The sequence below is a fragment of the Bubalus bubalis genome, chromosome 18 (assembly GCF_019923935.1).
Source record: "Bubalus bubalis isolate 160015118507 breed Murrah chromosome 18, NDDB_SH_1, whole genome shotgun sequence".
Taxonomy (NCBI): domain Eukaryota; kingdom Metazoa; phylum Chordata; class Mammalia; order Artiodactyla; family Bovidae; genus Bubalus; species Bubalus bubalis.
Genome location: NC_059174.1, coordinates 45,946,820 through 45,970,923, shown reverse-complemented (window position 1 = coordinate 45,970,923; position 24,104 = coordinate 45,946,820). Strand labels below are relative to the sequence as shown.

Genomic DNA, 24,104 nt, shown 5'->3' with positions numbered 1-24,104 from the left:
ATTAAGAAAAAAAGTGATGTGTGTTACTTTAAGACCAAAGCTTTATTTCAAAACCCTTCCTCTGCTTTATTGAGGTATATGTGACAAGTAAAATTGTAATATATTTAAAATGTACAGCGTGGTGATTTGATATACATGTCTATAGTGAATTTTTTACTGTACTGAAGTTAATTAATACATCCATCAGCTTACAGATTCTTTTTTTTTTTTTTTTACCTTTTTTGGGGGTGGGGGTTGGGAGAACACTTAAGATTTACTTTCTTAGTAAATTATATCAAATGGTATTGTTAGCTCTAGTTACTATATTATATATTAGCCCCTCAGACTTTATTTATTATATAACTGAAAGTTTGAACTTTTTCTTTTTTATCAGCTTATCCTTTTTTTTGGTTGGGGGACTGTGTGGCCTCACTTATGGGATCTTAGTTCCTTGACCAGGGATGGAACCCGTGGCCTCTGCAGTGAAAGCACTGAGTCCTAACCTCTGGACCACCAAGGAATTCCCTACCAGCTTATCTGTTTTTCCTCACCACCTTCCACCCTCTGGCAACCATTACTCCAATTTCTGTTCTTCTGAGTCTGTTTTCTTTAAGATTCCACGTGTAAGTGATATCATACAGTACTTGTCTTTGTCAGACTTTTTTCATTTTTCATAACACCTTCAAGGTCTATCTGTTGTCTCAAATGGCAGGATTTCATATTTCTCACAGATTAATAATTTTCCTTTGTATATAGATACCAAATCCTCTTTATTTCTTAAGTTGGCGATGGACACTTAGTTTGTTTCCATGTCTTGTGTATTATGAATAATGCTGCAATGAACATGGGACTCCAGGTACCTCTTTGAGATAGTGATTTTATTTCCTTTGGATGTATACTCAGAAGTGAGACTGCTGCATCATATGCAGTTATAATTTTAATATTTGAGGACCTCCATCCTATTTTCTGGTCTTCCCTGGTGGCTCAGTGGTAAAGAATCCGCCTGCAGTGTAGGAGACTTGGGTTTGATCCCTGGGTCAGGAAGATCCCCTGGAGAAGGAAATGGCAACCTACTCCAGTATTCCTGCCTGGGAAATCCCATGGACAGAGGAGCCTAGTGGAGTATAGTCCTTGGGGTTGAAAAAGAGTTGGACACAACTTAGTGACTAAACACACACACGTCTTATTTTCCATAGTGGCTGTTCATATTTACAATCTACCAACAGTGGACAAGGATTTCGTTGCAGGCCAAGGATATTAAGAAACAAGTGGAGGTTTTAACTCTTTCATCCTCTGCCCAGACTCAAAGGACTCTGAGCCCTTAGGAGATGGTGGAATCACCAAGTAAAAGGAGCATGGATCCCCGGCTTAATCTATGGGTCACTAGAAATACTCACATGGAAAGGTTGTGATAGTGTCAAATAAACTTGTATCTTGTGAGCTGCTGATTTGATGAGGGTTTATTTTTTACAGCCTCTAGCATGACTCTAAACAATATGCCTTTTAGACCTCAGTACCCACTAGCCCAGTGCATCTCAATCTATTTGTGACTGTGGCATAGATTCTGTTTTTGGTATCTCCAATCTGTCATGGAGGGCCTCCCTGATAGCTCAGTTGGTAAAGAATCCACCTGCAATGCAGGCTTGATTCCTGGGTCTGGAAGATTCAGTGGAGAAGGGATAGACTACCCAGTCCAGTATTCCTGGGCTTCCCTTGTGGCTCAGCTTGTAAAGAATCTGCCTGCAAAGTGGGAGACCTAGGTTCGATCCCTGGATTGGGAAGATCCCCTGGATAAGGGAAAGGCTACCCACTCCAGTATTCTGGCCTGGAGAATTCCATGGACTGTATAGTCCATGGGGTCGCAAAGAATCAGACATGACTGAGTGACTTTCACTTTCACTTTCAATCTGTCATGGATTGATCCTTTTGGTCTATACTTTGTTTGACAAGATTCTTGATCTTATACTTGGATGTCATGATGACATCAAATTGCTGTAAGTTTCAAGGTACCTACTGTCAATTCCTGCACCTGTCTTATAATGAACATTAGCAGTTTGATGGACCAGCTGTTAATATTCATTACATTATTGCTTTAGCTTGTTACTCTGTTATTTTCCTCTATAGCATTTACTGTTCCCTGTAATTATCTTGTTTATTTAGAGGTCTATTTTTTATGGTTTTCTTCCCACTAGAACTTAAGGTCTATCAGAAAGAGGTCTGATTTACTTTGCTCTGTTGCTTTCCTATTTCCCAGTCTACTGCCTGATACATAGTAGGTGCTCAGAAAGTACTGTTGATTTTTGAATCACAAGCAATGGTGTTGGTGGGGAGAGGAGGCAACCATAGCTGTCATGGAAGCTGTCTATGATCCTACCTGGTCTGAATTCTAGCCAGTTCACTCACAGCTGCCTGACTCCCTGGTTTTATGATAGACCCACAAGTATCCCAGATTAGGTCCAGCCTCCTACAATCCCTCTCTTTAAGTTTTCCCCTCTAGAGATGGGGTCACTATGGACTGTTACTGTTTAGTGATATGTCTGTCTTCCAGCCTAGGTTGTGAGATTCTGAAGGTGTAAGGTTTGATCTCAAGTGATGACTGCTATGTCCCCAGAGTCATGCAGCACAGTCTAGGTCCTTGGTCAACATAAGTAGATGTATGGCATCAATGTGTGAATGTGGACAGAGGGGGAGGCTGCCGTGGGGAGTCAATATGCTACCCTGTCTCCCATGGCCCACATCTTGGTGGGGTCCCTAGGTTGGTCTTGAGCTCTGGTTTAAGGGGCTGCCTGAACTACCACTTTCTTTCTCCCAACAAACACCTCATGGCACTGGCTCAGGTTGGCAGCACTCAGAATGCCAAACACTGAGAGGCAGGAGTCTCATTTGGCCCCAGTGGATACCTAGAGCCAAGGTTAGACACACTGTTGTATATTTTTTTGGTTGCTTTTTTATGACCTGGAGAGGAAGTTACCGCTTAAGTAAGACTGTTAGGAATACACTCATGGTGAGGAGTATGATGACGCATCCCAAAACAATTGCTGAGACAGCGAAACTGAAGACTTTGTGGGAGGTCTTGACTGCCAAGTTTCGTTCATTCCTACGGTTGTGGCGCCTTGTCTGAGTTTGGGAGGAGAGACAGAACAGGAACAGATGGGTTTAAAAGGGTTCTTGGAGGGGGTGAAGATGCTGCAAGGACTCAGGGTGGGGTCTGAGCCAACAGGATGGAGAACATGGATGAGATTGGTTCAGGGTCAGGGCCAGCATGGAGAGGGAGGGGAGGGTGAGGACTGACATGATGCACATTCCCACCTGAAAAGAATAGTACAAGGCTGCAGTGCCTAAAGGACAGCACAGGAGATAGGCCAAGATCGCCAGCAAGAGGTGGTCGCTTGGGGGCTTGTTAGACCTAATTTCAAAAGCCTGGGGAGAAGGAGTGGGTTATGGTTCAGTGTGGCTCCTGGACTCTATGATTCCCAATACCTCCTACCCTTCACCCTGCTTGGCTTCTATAAAATCTTTACTGGCACTCTTTAAAAACATCTTATTGACCCCCACTAGTTGTGCCATACCCCCTTTAACCTTACTATAGTACCTTGATGTTCCCTAGAACTCATTTACCCCCACCCCACCCCTACACCCTCTAATCTCTCTCTGTTCTCTATAACCCTTTCCCTGCCTCCTACAACCTCCTCACCATCTTCTCTAACTGCCTTGCACACCCCTACAGCATTCCTCACTTGACCCCTTCCACTGTCCCCGCAAAACTGTTCATTTTATTTTTGTGGCATCTTGTCTGAGTTTGAGAGGAGAGGCAGAACGGGAATAGATGAGCTTATAAGGGTTACCGAATGGGGGTGAGCCATTGGGAGTGTACAGACCCAGGGTGGGGGCCTGAAACCGAGAAGGAAGGACAAGGAAGAAGGTGGTTCAGGGTCACAGCCAGACAGAGGGAGGGGAGGGTTTGGATTCGCAAGATGCAGATTCCCACCTGGGAAGAGTAGAACATGGCTGCCGTGCATAAGGGACAACACATGAAGCAGGCCACGGTTGGCAGCATGATGTTGTCCTCGCTGGGTGACGCCTCTGACATAATTTCAAACACCTGGGGAAGGAGTGGGTTATGGCTCAGTATGGCTTCTGGTCTCTCTCTTTTTACACCAACACATCTCTCTATGGCTCCTATAAGTTCTTCATTGACCACCCCCTTAGCCCTTGCAAACTCTCACTGTCTCCCCCTAACATCTCCCTCTCTCTTTTGATACCTCCCTGACCACTAGACCTGGTAGCAACCTCCCACCCGACCCCCATGCCCTAGAATCCCTCTTTGTTCTCTGTAACATTTTCCCCTTCTCCTGTAAGCTCCTCTCTGTCTTCTGTAATTGCTTGATGATCTCTACAGCTTGTCCCACTTGACCCCTTCCACTGCCCCCCTAAATCCCCTACTGATTCTGATGAGTCTCATTTGGCCTCCCTGTACCTCAGCTGACTCACTGTCATGCTTTGTTTCCATTAACACTCTCATAGTCCTCCAAGCAACCTTCTCTTTGCCCCTATAAACCACCCAACTAAGAAGACCCTCACTCAACACCTTTCATGTGTAAAACCTCCATTGTCCCCTTAAAACCTTTCACCCTATAATATTTTGAATGTCTTTTTAAAAACATTTATTTATTTGGCTGTGCTGGGTCTTAGTTGTGACACTTCAGATTTTTGGTTGCAGCATGTAGGATCTTGTTCCTTGACCAAGGATTGAACCTAGGCCCACTGCGTTTGGAGCAAGGAGTCTTAGCCACTGGACCACCAGGGAAGTCCCTATAATACTTCTAATGTCTTTAATAATTTTCTGCTTGTCCCCTTTATAGCTTCCCTGCTGGCTCAGACAGTAGAGAATCTGCCTGCAATGCAGGAGATGTAAGAGATGCAGGTTTGAACCCTGGGTGGGGAAGATCCCCTGGAGAAGAGTATGGCAACCCACTCCAGTATTCTTGCCTGGAGAATCCCATAGATGGAGGAACCTGGCAGTCTACAGTCCATGGGACTGCAAATAGTTGGACATGAATGAGCAACTAACATTTCATTTCATTGTCCCTTTTATAATAATACCACTCATTTTGTCCTTGTGAATCTGTCATGATCCTGTTATGACCCTTATATTCATCCATAAACTTCTCCCTTCTCCCCCTCACACCATAACTTTTCACTTGGCTCCTCTGTTATTTGACCGTGAACTAAAGTTCCCTCCATTTCCACTTACAGCCTCTTCTCTATCCCTTTATAAAAACTTGCCCTGTCTCCCACTGAAAACTTCTACCTCTGAAACCAACTTGGTGATCCTTTGAACTCCTTTTCCCACCACTGATTACAACCTCCATGCTTTCCTAAACTTGTGCTCCCTCTAGATACTTCTTTACTTATAAAACTGTCTCTGTCCCTTTTTAAGCCTTCCCCACTTTATTCCCCCCACCCTCTCTAACTCTCTTCCTCCCATCTGTCACCCCATAAATTCTCTCCCTGCCCTTTCAAACACCCCATTAGAGCAACTGGATCTGCTACTACCAAGGGTACATAGAGCCTTTCCTTCACTATCCAGAGATTACCATGGAGACCAGGCAGGCCCTGCCTCCTAGTCTATCTTTCTACTTCTATTGGCTGATTAGAGGTTGTGTGTGATGACTAGGGTAAGCTAAATACTCAGGAGGCTGCTGATTGGTCTGAAGGAGCTCAGGCTCTTCCTACTCTCTCTGGTGACTGACCAATTCCAGGAGTGCCTTGAAGGGTCCATCTAGTCAAAGCTATGGTTTTTCCAGTAGTCTTGTATGGATGTGAGAGTTGGACTACAAAGAAAGCTGAGCAGCAAAGAATTGATGCTTTTGAACTGTGCTGTTGAAGAAGACTCTTGAGAGTCCTTTGGACAGCAAGGAGATTCAACCAGTCCATCCTAAAGGAAACCAGTCCTGAATATTCATTGGAAGGACTGATGCTGAACCTGAAGCTCCAATACTTTGGCCACCTGATGCGAAGAGCTGACTCATTTGAAAAGACCCTGATGCTGGGAAAGACTGAAGGCAGGAGGAGAAGGGGACAACAGAGGATAAGGTGGTTGGCTGGCATCACGAATTCAATGGACATGAGTTTGAGCAAAGTTTGGGAGACAGTGAAGGACAGAGGAGACTGGTGTGCTGTAGTCCATGGGGTCGCAGAGGGTCAGATGACTGAGCAACTGAACAACAGCAACAACATTATATCCCAGTAATTATTTGTCTTATAACTGGAAGTCCATACCTTTTACCACTTTCATCCAATATTCCCTCCCCGATTCCCTTCCTTTGGTCACCACAAATCTGGTCTCCTTTTTTTTTTTTTATGAGCTTGTTTGAAGTATAATTGACCTATCCCTGGTGCACAATATTATGATTTGCTATTTCTATACAGAACAAAATAATCACTGTGATGTCTAGTTATCATCCATCACCATAAAAAATATTACATTACTACTGACTATATTCCCCATGCTGCACATAAATGTGATTCATTTATTTTTAACTAGGACTTTGTACCTCTTAGTTTTCCCTTACCTATTCCACTTATTCCCACACCCCCTTCTGTATCTATGATTCTTTTTCTGTTTTGTTTTGATTGTTCATTTGTATCAAGTTGGTAGTAAAATTATTACCATAATCAAATTAATTAACACATCTATCAGCTCACACAGCTACCTCTTGATTGTTTTGGGGGAGTGTTAAATGCTTAAGATTTACTTTGTTAGCAGATTTTAAGTACAAAATGCAGTATTGTTAACCATAGTTAGAATGTTATATATTAGACCTTCAGACCAAATTCACCTTATAACCGAAATTTTCTACTTTTTTTTTACCAGCTTGTCCCCCACCTTCCAGCCCCTGACAACCTTCATTCTATTTTTAGTTTATATGTTTTTTTAAAAAAATATTCTATATATAAATGATTGGAGAAGGCAATGGCACCCTACTCCAGTACTCTTGCCTGGAAAATCCTATGGACGGTGGAGCCTGGTAGGCTGCAGTCCATGGGGTCGCTAAGAGTCGGAAACGACTGAGCGACTTCCCTTTCACTTTTCACTTTCATGCATTGGAGAAGGAAATGGCAACCCACTCCAGTGTTCTTGCCTGGAGAATCCCAGGGACGGGGGAGCCTGGTGGGCTTCCATCTATGGGGTCGCACAGAGTTGGACACGACTGAAGTGACTTAGCAGCAGCAGCATATATAAATGATATCATACAGTATTTATATTTTTCTGATTTGACCTATTTCACTTATAGTAATTCCCTCAAGGTCCATTTGTGTTGTCTTAATTGGAAGAATTTCATATTTCTCAAGGCTTAATAATATTCATTTCTGTACATATAACACATCTTCTTCATCCATTCATCCATTGTCAGACACTTGAGTTGTTTCCTTATCTTGCCTATTGTGAATAATGCTGCAATGATCAAGGGAGAACAGATATCTCTTTGAAGCAGTGATTTTATTTCTTTTGTACATATGCCCAAAAGTGAAATTGCTGCATCATATGATAGACAGTCATAGTTAATATTTATTTTTTATTTTTTTTCATTTAAGACAGGGAATACTTTATTCAAACCCATCAGAGAAATGGATAGCTTGGGTCTGTAACAAAGCATCATGTTTTAAAGCATAGGTCAGTAATTGTATATGAGCGTATACACTGCAACATACAAATTAACTGATCAGACCACAACTTTTCAATGTTTGAAACAGAATAAGCTTCCCTGTAAAAGCAGCACCTTTGTGACATTTTAACTTTAGTATTCCTCTCCTTCTTTCTCTCCTTCTCCTTCCACAGAATCCACACCAACCTCCTCATAATCCTTCTCAAGGGCAGCCATGTCCTCACGGGCCTCAGAAAACTCTCCTTCCTCCATGCCCTCACCCACGTACCAGTGAACAAAGGCACGCTTGGCATACATCAGGTCAAACTTGTGGTCCAGGCGAGCCCAGGCCTCAGCAATGGCTGTGGTGTTGCTTAGCATGCACACAGCTCGCTGTACTTTGGCCAGGTCTCCACCAGGTACCACAGTGGGAGGCTGGTAGTTAATGCCAACCTTGAAGCCAGTGGGGCACCAGTCTACAAACTGGATGGTACGCTTGGTCTTGATGGTGGCAATGGCAGCACTGACATCTTTGGGAACCACGTCACCACAGTACAACAGGCAGCAGGCCATGTATTTACCATGGCGAGGGTCACATTTCACCATCTGGTTGGCTGGCTCAAAGCAAGCATTGGTGATCTCTGCTACAGAAAGCTGTTCATGGTAGGCTTTCTCAGCAGAGATGACAGGGGCGTATGTGGCCAGAGGGAAGTGGATGCGGGGATAGGGTACCAGGTTGGTCTGGAACTCTGTCAGATCCACATTCAGGGCGCCATCAAACTTCAGGGAAGCAGTGATGGAGGACACAATTTGACCTATCAACCTATTCAGGTTAGTATATGTCGGGCGCTCAATGTCGAGGTTTCTACGACAGATGTCATAGATGGCCTCATTGTCTACCATGAAGGCACAATCAGAGTGCTCCAGGGTGGTGTGAGTGGTGAGGATGGAGTTGTAGGGCTCAACGACAGCTGTGGAAACCTGGGGGGCTGGGTAAATGGAGAACTCCAGCTTGGACTTCTTGTCATAATCGACTGAGAGACGTTCCATCAGCAGGGAGGTGAACCCAGAACCAGTTCCCCTACCAAAGCTGTGGAAAACCAAGAAGCCCTGAAGACCTGTGCACTGGTCAGCCAGTTTCCGAATTCGGTCCAAGATGAGGTCAATGGTCTCCTTGCCAATGGTGTAGTGACCTCGGGCATAGTTATTGGCGGCATCTTCTTTGCCTGTGATGAGCTGTTCAGGGTGGAAGAGCTGGCGGTAGGTGCCAGTGCGAATCTCATCAATGACTGTGGGTTCCAGGTCTACAAACACTGCCCTGGGCACATGCTTGCCAGCCCCTGTCTCACTGAAGAAGGTGTTGAAGGAGTCATCTCCTCCCCCAATAGTCTTGTCACTTGGCATCTGGCCATCGGGCTGAATGCCGTGTTCCAGGCAGTAGAGCTCCCAGCAGGCATTGCCGATCTGGACACCAGCCTGGCCAACGTGGATGGAGATGCTCTCACGCATAGTTGCTGTTTTGCGGCTGCCGAGCAGATGGCGGAGAGGAGGAGAAGAGGTTGTTACTTCTTACAGCGCGACTCTTAGGCGGTCGATGTAAGAGAACCTGCCTAATATTTAAATTATATTTTTGAGGATCCTCATTTCTGTGTTCTGTAGTGGTTGTCCAAGTTCACATTCCCACCAACAGTGTACAAGTGTTCACTTTCAGGCCAGGGATTTAAAAAAGTCGGTGGAGGACCTCTATGGTGGTCAGATGATTAAGAATCCACCTGCCAAGATAGGGGACATGGGTTCTATCCCTGGTCCAGGAAGATCCCACAAGCCACAGGGCATCTCAGCCTGTGCTTTACAACTACTGAAGGCTGCATACCCTAGAGCCCTTACTCTGCAACAAAAGAAGCCATTGCAATGAAAAGCCCACACACCACAAGTAGAGAGAGCCCATGTGCAACAATGAAGATCCAGCACAGGCAAAAATAAATAAAATTAAAAAGCAAATGTCTTATTGTCTTCTTCTGCCTGAGTTCAAAGGATTCTGAGCCCTCTGGAGATGATGGAATCACCAAGCAGGAGATGGGATTTGTGAACTATATGTGGGTCACTTGAAATGCCCACATTTTGAGGTTGTGATAATGTGAAATAAACTTGTATCTTGTGAGCCCTTGATTTGAGGGGGTTTATTTGTTACAGCCTCTGCTGCTGCTGCTGCTAAGTTGCTTCAGTCGTGTCTGACTCTGTGCGACCCCACAGATGGCAGCCCGCCAGGCTCCCCCATCCCTGGGATTCTCCAGGCAAGAAGACTGGAGTGGGTTGCCATTTCCTTCTCCAATGCATGAAAGTAAAAAGTGTCTTCTCCAGTTACAGCCTCTAGCATGACTAAACAGTATACTTTCTAGACCTTGGTGCCCACTAGCCCAGTGCATCTCAAACTAGTTTTGATTGTGGCATTGAATCTGTTTTATATGTCTCCAGTCTGTCATGTATTGATTCTTTTGGGTAATACTTTGTTCAAGAGGACAAAACTCTTGATCTTGTACTTGGAGGCCATGACACTGTCAAATTGCTGTAAATTTCAATGCACCTACTATAAATTTCTGCCTAGCTTGTTGTAATTAACATTAACAGCCAGTGGACCAGTACTGGCACTGCTCTAGCTTATTACACTGTGTTATTTTTCTCCATAGCATTTACATTCCCTGTAACTATCCTGTTTATTTAGAGCTCTGTCTGTAAGCTCCATCAGAAAGGTGTATGATTTCTTTTGCATTCCTAGTTCCTGTTATCATGGCTGATAAATAGTAGATGCTCAGGAAGCATTCAGAGAAGGCAATGGCACCCCACTCCAGTACTCTTGCCTGGAAAATCCCATGGACGGAGGAGCCTGGTAGGCTGCAGATCATGGGGTCGCTAAGAGTCGGAAATGACTGAGCGACTTCCCTTTCACTTTTCACTTTCATGCATTGGAGAAGGAAATGGCAACCCACTCCAGTGTTCTTGCCTGGAGAATCCCAGGGACGGGGGAGCCTGGTGGGCTGCCATCTATGGGGTCGCACAGAGTTGGACACGACTGAAGTGATTTAGCAGCAGCAGCAGCGGGAAGCATTGTTGAATGATGCCTAAATCACAAGCAATGGTGTTGGTGGAAAAAGGAGGAGGCAACCGTAACTGTTATGGGGGCTCTCTACAATCATACCTGACTTGAATTCTAGCCAGTTCACTCACAGATGCTTGATTCCCTAGTTTTCTGATAGACGACAAGTACCCAGATTAGGTCCAGCCTCCTTTGTCCCCTATTAGATTTCCCTAATTACAGATAGGTCCACTGTGGATGGTCACTATCTGGTGATATGTCTTCCCCCCAGTTTATAAGTTCTGAGAGAGTGGGGATTTGATCTGAAGTTGACTGCTGTATTCCCAAAGTCAGGCAGCTCAGTCAAGGCCCTTGGTTGACATAAACAGGTTTGTGGCATGTATTTGGGCAGGAGGGGAGACTACCCTGGGGAAACAGTGCCCTACACTGTTTCCCATGACCCCCACCCCTAAGCAGGGTGCCAGGGTTGGTCTTGAGCTCTGGCCTGACTTATCACTTCCTTTCTCCATCAACCACCTCAAGGTGCTTCAGGTTAAAACACCTGGCACACCAGACATTGGCCCATATGGATACTGAGAGCCTAGGTTAAAAACTGTTGTATATTTTGGCGGTTTTCTTCATGAGCTGGAGATGAGGTCACCGTTTAAAAGTGGCTATTAATATAATCCAGCTGTTGAGTGCAGCAATGCATGCCATACTAATTCCTGCTAGTGCAAAACTGAAGACTTTGTGGGAGGTCTCGGCTGCTAAGTCTCGTTCATTCCTACGGTTGTGGTGCCTTGTCTGAGTCTGGGAGGAGAGACAGAACAGGGATCAGATCAGATCAGTCGCTCAGTCGTGTCCGACTCTTTGTGACCCCATGAATCACAGCACGCCAGGCCTCCCTGTCCATCACCAACTCCCGGAGTTCACTCAGACTCACGTCCATCGAGTCAGTGATGCCATCCAGCCATCTCATCCTCTGTCGTCCCCTTCTCCTCCTGCCCCCAATCCCTCCCAGCATCAGAGTCTTTTCCAATGAGTCAACTCTTCGCATGAGGTGGCCAAAGTACTGGAGTTTCAGCTTTAGCATCATTCCTTCCAAAGAAATCCCAGGGCTGATCTCCTTCAGAGTGGACTGGTTGGATCTCCTTGCAGTCCAAGGGACTCTCAAGAGTCTTCTCCAACACCACAGTTCAAAAGCATCAATTCTTCGGCGCTCAGCTTTCTTCACAGTCCAACTCTCACATCCATACATAACCACAGGAAAAACCATAGCCTTGACTAGATGAACCTTTGTTGGCAAAGTAATATCTCTGCTTTTGAATATTCTATCTAGGTTGGTCATAACTTTCCTTCCAAGGAATAAGTGTCTTTGGATAGATGGGCTTAAAAGGGTTATTGTTGGGGGTGCAGGGGGTGGTGGTGAAGGCGCTGCAAGGACTCAGGGTGGGGTCTGAGCCAACAGGATGGAGAACATGGATGAGATTGGTTCAGGGTCAGGGCCAGCATGGAGAGGGAGGGGAGGGTGAGGACTGACACGACGCACATTCCCACCTGGGAAGAACAGGACAAGGCTGCACAGGACAGCACAGGAGATAGGCCAAGATTGCCAGCAAGAGGTGGTCACTGGGGGCCTTGTCAGACACACTTTCAGATTCCTGGGGTGAGGCAGTGAGTGATGGCTCAGCATGGCTTCTGGACCCTACTATTCCCTGTAACTTCCTTGACTGTTCTTGATTCCTATAAAATCTTCACTGACACTCTTTAAAAGTCTCACTGACTCCCTCTAACTCACACCGTATTCCTTCAAACCTTATTACCCACTCTAATAAATACCTTTAGGCCATAACTCCCAGACCCTCTCTTCTCCCCACCCCCATGCCCTATAACCCCTCTGTTCTCTGTAACATGTTCTCCATCTCCTGTAAGCTACTCCCTGTCTTCTGTGACTACTTTGCTCCTCTCTACATCATGTCTCACTTGACCCCTTCCACTGTTCCCCTGAAGTCCCTACTGACTCTGAGGACTCTCACTTGACCTCCTTGTACCTCGACTGACCCACTGTTCCAGTTTGTTTTCATTAACACCCTTATTGTCCCCCAGGCAACCTTCTCTTTGTCCCTATAAACCACCCTACTAAGAAGACCCTCACTCAACACTGACACTTTTCATGTGTGAAACCTCCATTGTCCCCCTAAAAGCTCTCACCCTATGACATTTCTAATGTCTTTAATAGCTCTCTGCTTGTCCCTTTTATAATAATACCACTCATTTTGACCCTAAGCATCTGTCATGGTCCTGTTATGACCCTTATTGTTCACCTATAAATTCCTCCCTTTCCTCCACTCCCATATCCTCTCACTTGGCTCCTCTAAGATGTTATTTGAGCAAATATAAACTCTAAACCCTCTCCTTGTCCACTCGTAGCCTCTTCTCTGTCCCCTTCTAAAGACCTAACCTGTTCCTCCTAACACCTTCTCTCTGCCTCTAAAACCAGCTTGGCGATCCTTTGAATTCCTTCTCCCTCCACTAATTACAACCTTCCAGTTCTCCAAAATCCATTCTTGAATAATTCTCTACACCCTTTCTGCCCTCTAATGAAGCCCTCCTTGAACCTCCATTCCCCACTCCCTCTAACTCTCGTTCTCCCTCCTGTCACCCCATAAATTCTCCCCCTGCCCCCCTCACCTCCATTAGGGCATATGGGTCTGGCACTACTAAGGTAGCATACGGCCTGTCCCTCACTCCAATCTGCCAGGGATTACCATGGAGACCAGACAGACCCCGCCTCCTATCCTAGAATATTCTATCATTCTACTTCTATTGATTGATTGGAGGTTGTGTGTTAGGGTTGAGGAAGCCAATTCTCATCTGGCTGCTGATAGGTCTGAAGGAGTTCAGGCTCCTCCTAGTCTCTCTGATGATTGATCAGTCCCAGTGAGAGAGTCAGTTCCTAGGCAGGTTGATAGGGAGTCTAGGGGTCCCCAAGGAGAGAGGGGTCTGGAATTCTCAAGGAGGAAGAAAGGACAAGCTTTTTTTCTTTCTCCACATTCCTTAGGATTATTTAACAATAATGTATCCTGCCTAAGGACAGTCTTTGGATTCAACCTTTTGTTATCTTAAAATGTTAATTATTTGAGTAGACCTGGTCTTTACAAGGATGTATCTTGCCTGAGGACAGTGTTATCTTTAAATTACGGGAATAGGACTGATGAGGTCTTTACAACCTCCAGATATTCTTTGGATTATATAACCTCATTGTTAACACTAGCAAGCAGGTACTCCTTCTGCCCCCTTCTGATGCCTATGTCAGAAGCTTTCTCCATCTCCTTTATACTTTAATAAAACTTTATTACACAAAAGCTCTGAGCGATCAAGCCTCGTCTCTGGTCCCGGATTGAATTCTTCTCCTCCGGGGGCCAAGAAACCTGGTGTATTCGCGTGATTCAACAAACCTTTCATCTTGGGGGCTCGTCCGGGATCCTTCAGGACAAGGTAAGGATGCTTGGAGCTTTAGTTCCTTGTTCTCTTAGCGAACACGTTTTCTGCTGTGCTTTACTAACTCTACCGTGTGCTTGTGTGAATGAATGGCAGGCCCTGCTTGAAGCAAGTAAGGGGCCCTGCTCTGCAGTTCCACAGTGATCTCATATGGCTTATGGCAGAAACCTGTCGGGGCGTTATACCGACCTGCCAATGCCAAGAGGCACCCAGTGTCTCCTTCGGGAACTGACCAGAAATGGGCAAAGTGTGTGGACTGAACTCTCCTTTCTCGGTCAAACTTTTCGGTCTCTTTGACCATTTCATAACTCCTTGGGAATTAGAAGTACTAACCTAATCTATCGGATCATAGACTTTCAAGGGACTTGTGATCTATACTGTTACTGTGTACTGTGGCTTAGGTCCCAAACTTGGATTGGTAGTCAAGAAAGCGCCTAGCCTCGCTAGGAATCGAAAGTTTGGAAGCTAGATGGAGCTCTAGCTCCCAGAACATCTCTGAGGTTAAAGGTTACTCAGATTGGGACTGCAATGGGTTTTTTTTCTTTGGTAACTCAGGCTCTTAGTGGATCAGAGGAAGCTGTTATACAGGTGTGGTGATGCTTGGAAAGAACATCTGTTTTATGTTCGCGTCGGTCTTATTGTAGTCAGGAAATACTCAGGGTCGTGCACAGGCACTCAGGTGACTAATGTTTCCCACAGCGGTCTTAGCTTGGGAGGCATTCCGGAAGTTACTCTGATTCACCCCGGGTGACATCAGAGGCAAGCAAGGTTAAGGGTGAAGAGCTGGACATCAAGTAGGGATGCTATCAAGTCTACCCCTGGTACATCCCCACCCCATCTCGGTGGTAGAACCGGGAGGGACGAGTATGGTGCCTGTGTCGGTAAGGGACAGACTAAGTCCGACCAGGAAGGAAAAGCTTTTGGTGTAACGTCTGTCTACACCCCCATCTAGATAGGGACGCCTCCGGTAGAAAAATGGCGCTGGTCGCTTTTTTTCTCTCTTACAAATGGGAGCTAACAATTCCAGCCTCACTCCTTTGAACTGTATCCGGAAAAACTGGGATAGATTTGATCCCCAGGGCTTAAAGAAGACACACCTGGTCTTCCTATGTGATACTGCATGGCCACGGTATCCATTGGAGGACGGCGAATGGTGGCCAGTTGGAGGGTCTCTTAAGTATAATACTGTTCTACAATTAGACTGGTTCTGTAAAGAACAAGGGAAATGGGTAGAAGTAGCATATGTGTTGCCCTTTTTCTCTCTGTGAAATATGCCAGACTTATGTCCTAAGGGTATAGATTTGGGCGTGAAACCTTCAGCTCCCTCCTGTCCTCTTACTCTGCCCCTGTGCTGGGGACTCCAAACTGGGAACTGCCCATATGGAGGTCCAAACAACTCCTGTCTCAGTACGACCTCAGACTACTCTGGATTCAGTAGAAACTCAGACCATCGAAGTAAGAGATGAGATGGAGGACAGGAGACAAAGAGAAGAGGAAAAACAGGTTTCTCCAATCTATCCCTGGGATCATATTGGCAGAGCAGCCAGAGAGACTGAGGAACAATCACACAAGCTGTTGCCTCTTTAAGAAACACCCACCTGGAGAAATAATCAGTCTATGAGAGTTAATAAGCCTTTTTCTTATCAAGAAATACAAAGAATCAAGGAGGATCTGGGAGACTATTTAGAGGACCCAGAAAAATATTAGAGCTTTTAAAGGTGTTACTCTGCTTTATGACCTCACTTGGAAGGATGTGATGTATATCTTGGGACAAACGCTGACTCCCGAGTCAAAGACTCGAGTTTTGGAAAAAGCGGTTGCTTATGGAGATGAATGGCTTGGTAATGAATCAGTAGGGAAGAGGGAGAACAAGATAGCGGCCCTCCCCACTGGGAATCAGGCGGTCCCAACTATAGAACCAGACTGGGACTAAACACAGCTAAAGGAAGATGGGATCAGAGTCATTTTGTTAGATGTATTCTTGAAGGACTTTGGCAGGCGCGTTCTAAGCCTTTAAACTATGGCAAATTGGCAGATATAGAACAGAAGAAAGAAGGTCCTGGTAAATTCCTAGATAGACTGAGAGAAGGCCTTCGCAGATTCACTGAGATTGATCCCAAAAGTGAAGAGGGAAAAGTGATTTAAAGGATAGATTTCTCACTCAGTCGGCTCCAGATATCCGCCGTAAGCTATTAAAACAGGCGTATGGACCAAATCAGTCTTTAGATACTAGTTACAAGTGGCTCAGACAGTCTATTATGGTAGGGAATATGAGGAAAAGAAAGAAAGGCAAAAAAAGACAAAGGAAAAGGCGGAAGCCTTTGCCACTGCTATGAAAAACGTTCTTAAACAGCCTGAGAAAAATGCCCAGAGGGGCCCAGGTGAAAAGGGATGGGCTTGCTACTACTGTGGAAAGGAGGGGCACCTCAAGCGGGATTGCCCTCAGGCATCTAAGCCGCCCCCAGCTCCATGTCCGGTCTGCAAAGGACCACACTGGAAGAGAGACTGCCCCCAGAGGCGTAGGTCTCCCGGGTCGGACTCTCAAGACAATCAGGACTCAAGGTGCCCGGGGGTCCCCACACAAGCTCCCGTCCTAATTACACCTGAGGAACCCCGGGTATTAATAGTTGTGGGGGGCCAATCCATCGATTTCCTTTTAGATACTGGGGCAACTTATTCTGTGCTTACTGAAGCCCCTGGCCCACTTTATTCCCGATCCGCTTCTGTAATGGGACTGTCTGGACGAGCCAAAAGGTATTATTTCAGTTATTCTTTATCTTGCAACTGGGATTCTGTGCTGTTTTCACACGAGTTTCGGATCATGCCAGAATCTCCCTCACCCCTTTTGGGAAGGGATATACTGAGCAAGGTCCATGCCTCTGTTTTCATGAATATGGAGCCCTCCCTTTCTCTCCCTTTAGTTGAACAAAATGTAAATCCTAGAGTATGGGCGGATGGAAAATCTGTGGGTCGAGCACAAAATGCTATTCCTGTAGTTGTTAAGCTCAAAGACCCGCACGTATTTCCACATAAGAAGCAGTATCCACTGAAACCTGAAGTTAAGGAAGAGTTAAAACCCATCATTGAAAATTTAAAGGAGCAGGGACTATTAATTCCCTGTAACAGTCCTTGCAACACTCCTATTTTGGGTATAAAGAAATCGAATGGTAAATGGAGACTAGTTCAAGATTTACGAATAATAAATGAGGCTGTAGTTCCTTTACACCCCGTAGTGCCTAATCCTTATACTGTATTGTCTGAAATTCCTGAATGGGCCAAATATTTCTCAGTAATTGATTTTAAGGATGCCTTCTATTCAGTGCCTTTGGCGGAAGAAAGTCAATTTCTATTTGCCTTTGAAGACCCTATGCAGCCAGTTTCTCAGTTAACCTGGACAGTTTTGCCCCAGGGATTTCGTGACAGTCCTCACTTATTCGGACAAAGTTTGTCACGGGATCTACAAAACTTTAATAGCTCTGAAGCAGTGGTGTTACAATATGTAGATGATATTTTGCTCTGTGCTGAGACAAAGGAAGCTTGTTCGCAAGCCTCAGAAGATTTCTTAAACTTTCTGGCAGGCTGTGGTTACAAGGCATCAAGAGAAAAGGCTCAGCTTTGTCAACAGTCCATTAGATATCTGGGCCTAATCGTATCAGAAGGGACTAGGGCCATAGGCCCTGAGAGAATTAAACCTATACTAAATCACCCCCTACCTATGACTTTAAGACAATTGAGAGGATTTTTGGGAATCACAGGTTACTGTCGCATTTGGATTCCGGGTTACGGGGAACTTGCCTGGCCTTTATATAAACTTATAGCTGAAACTCAGCAGGCCCAAACCGACAAACTTGTTTGGTCTCCAGAAACTCAAAAGGCTTTTAAGGTTCTTCAGACTGCTCTCCTGCAAGCTCCAGCTCTGAGCTTGCCCACAGGGTCAGAATTTAATTTGTTTGTCACTGAAAGAAAAGGTGTGGCATTGGGAGTTTTGACACAACCCCGAGGGCCTCACCAGCAACCTATTGCTTATCTAAGCAGAGAATTAGGTGTAGTTTCACGTGGGTGGCCCCACTGCCTAAGAGTAATTGGGGCAGCGGCTTTATTAGCACCTGAAGCTTTAAAAATAATTAATGGACGAAACCTTACTGTACTGACTTCTCATGATGTGAGTGGAATCTTAAATTCTAAGGTTAATATTTGGATGACAGACAGTAGGCTTCTTAAGTATCAGTCATTGTTGTTAGAAGGACCAGTAATTAAGCTTGAAGTTTGTGGAAATTTAAATCCTGTCACTTTCCTTCCTGAGAAGGAAAATGAAACACCTGATCACGATTGTTCTCAATTCCTAACTTTAAACTATGCAGCTCGAGAGGATCTAAAGGATACCCCATTAGACAATCCTGACATGGAAATATTTACAGATGGCAGTTCTTTTGTTCAGGATGGAAAGCGTAAAGCAGGTTACGCAGTGGTGACTGCTGAACAGGTTTTGGAAGCAAAATCTCTCCCCCAGGGAACCAGTGCTCAGTTAGCGGAGCTTGTGGCTCTGACCCAAGCTCTAGAGTTAAGCAAAGGGCAGCGGATGGGCCTGATAATCTATGTAAGTCTATTTCTGCTGACTCCAAAAATCCTGAGTCTGCCGTTGGATCCTCAAGACAATGTCTTCCTGTCCTGGGCTCACTCCTATGCTGCATTCCACAATCGGTCTAACTGCTGGGTCTGCGGAGCGTTCCCCTCTTCGTCAGTGGAAGGCTTCCCGTGGTGGACATCCCCACTTCAAGGAAAAGACTTTCTCCAAGTCTGTGAATACCTTCGACAACAATCACATGCGATGTCTCTTCTTCATGTGATGACATCTACCAACCCTAAAATGGACTGGTGCAACACTTTGTACTCTAACTATGGACATAATGTGACTTTTAATTATGATTCTGAATGTTGTGTTTTTGCTGTTTGCTCCCTGCATCTGTAATTGTATAACTGGATTTGTTTATAGTCGCATGAAAGCTTTTAAGTTACAAATAGTTGCTCAAACTCCTGCTACTGCTGTAGCTTCCTCCAACTACTATTTGGGGCCCCTGGATCAGATATCCTCAATATGAGGATTAGGAGAATATGTTGCCTCACCAATTTAGGGACAACGCCCCTTGTCAGCTCGGAAGTAGTTATGGAACGAGAACGACGCCCCCTTTCCCTAGGCAACATAATTCTCCTAAAAGAAAAGGGGGGAATGAGAGAGTCAGTTCCTATGCAGGTTGATAGGGAGTCTAGGGGTCCCCAAGGAGAGAGGGGTCTGGAATTCTCAAGGAGGAAGAAAGGATAAACTTTTTTTCTTTCTCCACATTCCTTAGGATTATTTAACAATAATGTATCCTGCCTAAGGACAGTCTTTGGATTCAACCTTTTGTTATCTTAAAATGTTAATTATGGGAGTAGACCTGGTCTTTACAAGGATGTATCTTGCCTGAGGACAGTGTTATCTTTAAATTACGGGAATAGGACTGATGAGGTCTTTACAACCTCCAGATATTCTTTGGATTATATAACCTCATTGTTAACACAAGCAAGCGGGTACTCTTTCTGCCCCCTTCTGATGCCTATGTCAGAAGCTTTCTCTATCTCCTTTATACTTTAATAAAACTTTATTACACAAAAGCTCTGAGCGATCAAGCCTCGTCTCTGGTCCCGGATTGAATTCTTCTCCTCCGGGGGCCAAGAATCCCGGTGTATTCGCGTGATTCAACAACAACCTTTCACCAGCAAGGGAGACACACCACTTTGTGCAAGAGTGATATGAACCTAGGAGTCTTAGGTTGCTTCAGACACCTTGAGAGGGATCATTTAGCAGTGGCAGGTGGAGGGTGATCTTTGCAAGAACGAACAGCTTTTCACATGCTTATTTGCCACTTGTACATCGCCTTTGATGAAGTGTCAGTTCAGGTCTTTCTCCCATTAAAAAATAGTTTTTTTGTTTTTTTTTTTTTTTAAATTACAGTTAGGTTTGAGGGTCATTTGAATCCAGATATCAAATATGTGATTTGAAAGTATTTTCTTTGGGTCTGTAGCTTAATCTTTTTATTTTCTAACAGTGTCCATTGCAGAGCAAAGTTCTTAATTTTGAGGGAGTCTAAATTACTTTTTTTTCTTTTATGGAGGTGTTTTTGGTATCATGTCTAAGAACTCTTTGCTTAACTCAGGAGGATTTTTTCCTATGTTTTCTTCTAAATGTTAGATTTACAATGTACATTTAGCTCTATGGTCTGTATTGAGTATATCTGTATAAGATATGAGGTTTTAGTTGAGATTAATTATATTTTGGTTATAGTGATCCAATTAAACACCATGAATACCCTTTTTTATTCATAAATTGCTTTTGGACTTCTTTTAAAAATAAATTGACCGTATTCATTGTGTGTCTCTTTCTGCATTCCTTATTCTATTCTGTTGACCTGTGTATTTATCTGTTTGCCAATACTGCACTGTCTTATTAATGTAGCTTTACAATGATTCTTAAAATTGGGTAACATGAGTTCTATAACTTTATTCTTATTTTTCATAATTGTTTTGACTATGCTTGTCTAGATCTACAAATTTTGTTGGTCTTTTAATACGAATAGTATTAGAATTTCATATCTACTTGAGAGATGTTGAACCTTTCAACTAACGATTGTGGGAATACTTTTAAGTCTTCTCTTATTTCTTTCGTCAGCTGCTGTTGTTTAAATAGACAGTGCATACACATAATCTCTTAGATATACACTCTACTAGTTTTTTTTTTAAACTGTTTAAAATGGTATTTTAAAAAGATATGCATTCTTATTGTTCATTGCTAGCATTTGCTAATATCTTAGATTTTTGCTTGTTGATATTGTACCCTGTGATCTTCTAAACGCATGTTACCAATTCCAAGAATATATATGTATGTATGTGTTTTTTCTTCCATTTTTATTGAGATGTAATTGACATATAGCACGGCATAGGTTTAAGGTGTACAGCATGATGATCAGACTTACATACATCATGAAATGATCACCGCAATAAACCTAGTGAACATCCATCATCACATACAGATATAAAATAACAGAAAAAAAATTTTTTTGCCTTGTGATGATTTACTCTAGGATTTAGGATTTACTCTCTTAACAATTTACATATAGAACTTACAGCAGTGTTGATTGTATTATCACATTATATATAATATTCTAGTAATGATTTGTCTTATAACTGGAAGTTTGTACCTTTTACCACTTTCATCCAATTCCTCCTCCCCCTACTCCCATCCTTTGGTCACCACAAATCTGATCTCTTTTTTATGAGTTTGTTTGAAGCATAATTGACCTATGCCTGGTACACAATATAGTGATTTGATATTTCTGTACATTACAAAATAATCATTGTGATAAGTCTAGTTTCATCAGGCACCATACAAAGATATTTCATTACTACTGACTCTATTCCCCATGATGTACATAGATGTGATTCACTTATTTTTTAACTGGAAGTTTGGATCTCTTAACCTCCCTCACCTGTTCCACTTATCCTCCTTTTGGCAACTATTTGTATCGATGACTCTGTTTCTGTTTTGTTATGATTATTCATTTGTATCATATCTGTAGTGAAATTATTACCATAATCAAATTAATTAACACATCTGCTAGCTCACACAGTTACCTCTTTATTTTGGGGGGGGGGTTGTTGAATGCTTAAGACTTACTTTCTTAGCAAGTTTTAAGTTCACAATACAGTATTGTTAATGGTAGTTACAATGTTATATATTAGACCCTCAAACCTTATTCACCTTATAACTGAAATTTTCTACTTTTTAAAAAGTTTTTACCAGCTTGTCCCTTTCCCTTCCACTTTCCAGCCCCTGGCAACCATCATTCTACTTTTAGTTTCTATAGGAATATATTTTTAAAAATTACATATGTAAGTGGTATCATACAGTATTTATCTTTCTCTGTTTGACCTATTTCATTTATGGTAGTTCCCTCAAGGTCCATCTCTGTTGTCTTAATTGGCAGAATTTCATATTTCTCATGGCTTAATAATATTCCTTTCTGTACATGTATCACATCTTTATGTGGATGATATTCATCCTTTATCAGACACTTGAGTTGTTTCCTTATCTTGCCTATTGTCAATAATGCTGCAATGATCAAGGGCGAACAGATATGTCTTTGAAGCAGTGATTTTCTTTCTTTAGGACATATGCCCAAAAGTGAAATTTTTGCATCAGTTGATAGACAATCGTAATTAATCTATAAATTATGCTTATGAGGGTCCTCCATTCTTTTTTCTATAGTAGTTGTCCAAGTTTACCTTCTTACCAACAATGTACAAGTGCTCACTTGCAGGCCAGGGATTTTTAAAAATCAAGTTGGGGATCTCACTGTCTACTTCTACCTGAATTCAAAGGACTCAGTCCTCTGGGGATGGTGGAATTACCAAATAGAAGGAGATGGGATCCCTGAATTATTTGTGGGTCAGTTCAGCTCAGTTCAGTTCAGTCACTCAGTCGCGTCTGACTTTTTGAGACCCCATGAATTGCAGCACGCCAGGCCTCCCTGTCCATCACCAACTCCCAGAGTTCACTCAAACTCACGTCCATCAAGTCCGTGATGCCATCCAGCCATCTCATCTTCTGTCATCTTCTTCTCCTCCTGCCCTCAATCCCTCCCAGCATCAGAGTCTTTTCCAATGAGTCAACTCTTGCATGAGGTGGCCAAAGTACTGGAGTTTCAGCTTTAGCATCATTCCTTCCAAAGAACACCCAGGACTGATCTCCTTTGAAATGCCCAAATTTGAGGTTCTGGGAATGTGAAATACACTTCTATTTTGTGAGCTAGTATATTTACTACGGCCACTAGCATGACCTGAAACAATATACTTCCTAGACCTCAGTGTCTACTAGCTCATTGCATCTCAAGCTATTTGTGACTGTAGTATAGGATCTGCTTTTGCTATCTTCTCCAGTCTGTCATGGATTGATACTTTGGGGCTGTACTTTTTTTTTTTTTCAGGTTTAATGGGTTTAATAAGTTTACCCATTCAGTTCCTATTTGCAGCACCCAGTATTCCTTTGAAATACCAGACAGACCTGGCAGTGGCCAACAGTCAGGTTCTCTGAGCATTCCACGTTGCAGTGGCACTTGTCCAAAATTGGCACCTCCCTATCGTCAAGTGAGCTTTAAATGTACCAGTGAAAAAAGCTTTTCTCCTTCAAGGGGAAGAAAGAAACTCACTCCTCAAAACCCAGCAGATCTGGCTGTGCAGTCTTTCTCCCTGTCCCATCTCTTCAGGCTTGTTTCTCCTTTTTTTTTTTTTTTTTTTGCAGTGGAGCAAGAGACCAAAATCTAACTTGAGTTAAAGAAACAAGACAGTGATGGCTATAAAAGGGAGTGACCAGGAGCAGCAGAGCCTCCTGTCCCTCCCACAGCCAATATATGTGCATCACAGAAAAACAAAAATAATAGATCCACAAAATACAGCAGCCAGAATCACAAAAATCCATTCATCCAAGGGTGGTGGGAGGCAGGAAGGGTAAGTGGAAGGGGAAATGGCACAGGGAGAAAGAGTATTCAAATCAGTCCAGGCATGAGGCTGGCAAATGTTAGAGAAGAGCTGCAGAAAAACCTGAGGTCCTTTCAGACCCACCAGTGTTTAAAGTCCGTAGTGGTGTCAGGAAGATTCTGCCTTACATGCACCAGAGACAAAAGTCTGGATTCCTCAGAGAGAAGGGAATGTGTCTAGGGCCTTTGGCATGGTGGGCCCTGCCTTCCCTGGGAGGGGATGGAGGTGAACCAGGAAAAGAGCTGCCGCGGCGTCCTTCCAATCGCTCCCATCTCCTCCAGATGGCAGGTGATGGACTCAGGGGCCCGCAGCAGCCTTCAGTTCGGGCAGGA

At 43.9% G+C, this 24,104-nt stretch overlaps 1 protein-coding gene across 1 annotated transcript; it reads right to left on the bottom strand.

Annotated features, from left to right (window-relative positions):
- Positions 1-7,562: 7,562 nt before the first annotated feature.
- Positions 7,563-9,232, bottom strand: LOC102415619 (tubulin alpha-1A chain). Its single transcript, XM_006068803.3, has one exon. The coding sequence runs from the start codon at positions 9,135-9,137 to the stop codon at positions 7,782-7,784; it is 1,356 nt and encodes a 451-aa protein (XP_006068865.2). The 5' UTR covers positions 9,138-9,232; the 3' UTR covers positions 7,563-7,781.
- Positions 9,233-24,104: the final 14,872 nt, after the last annotated feature.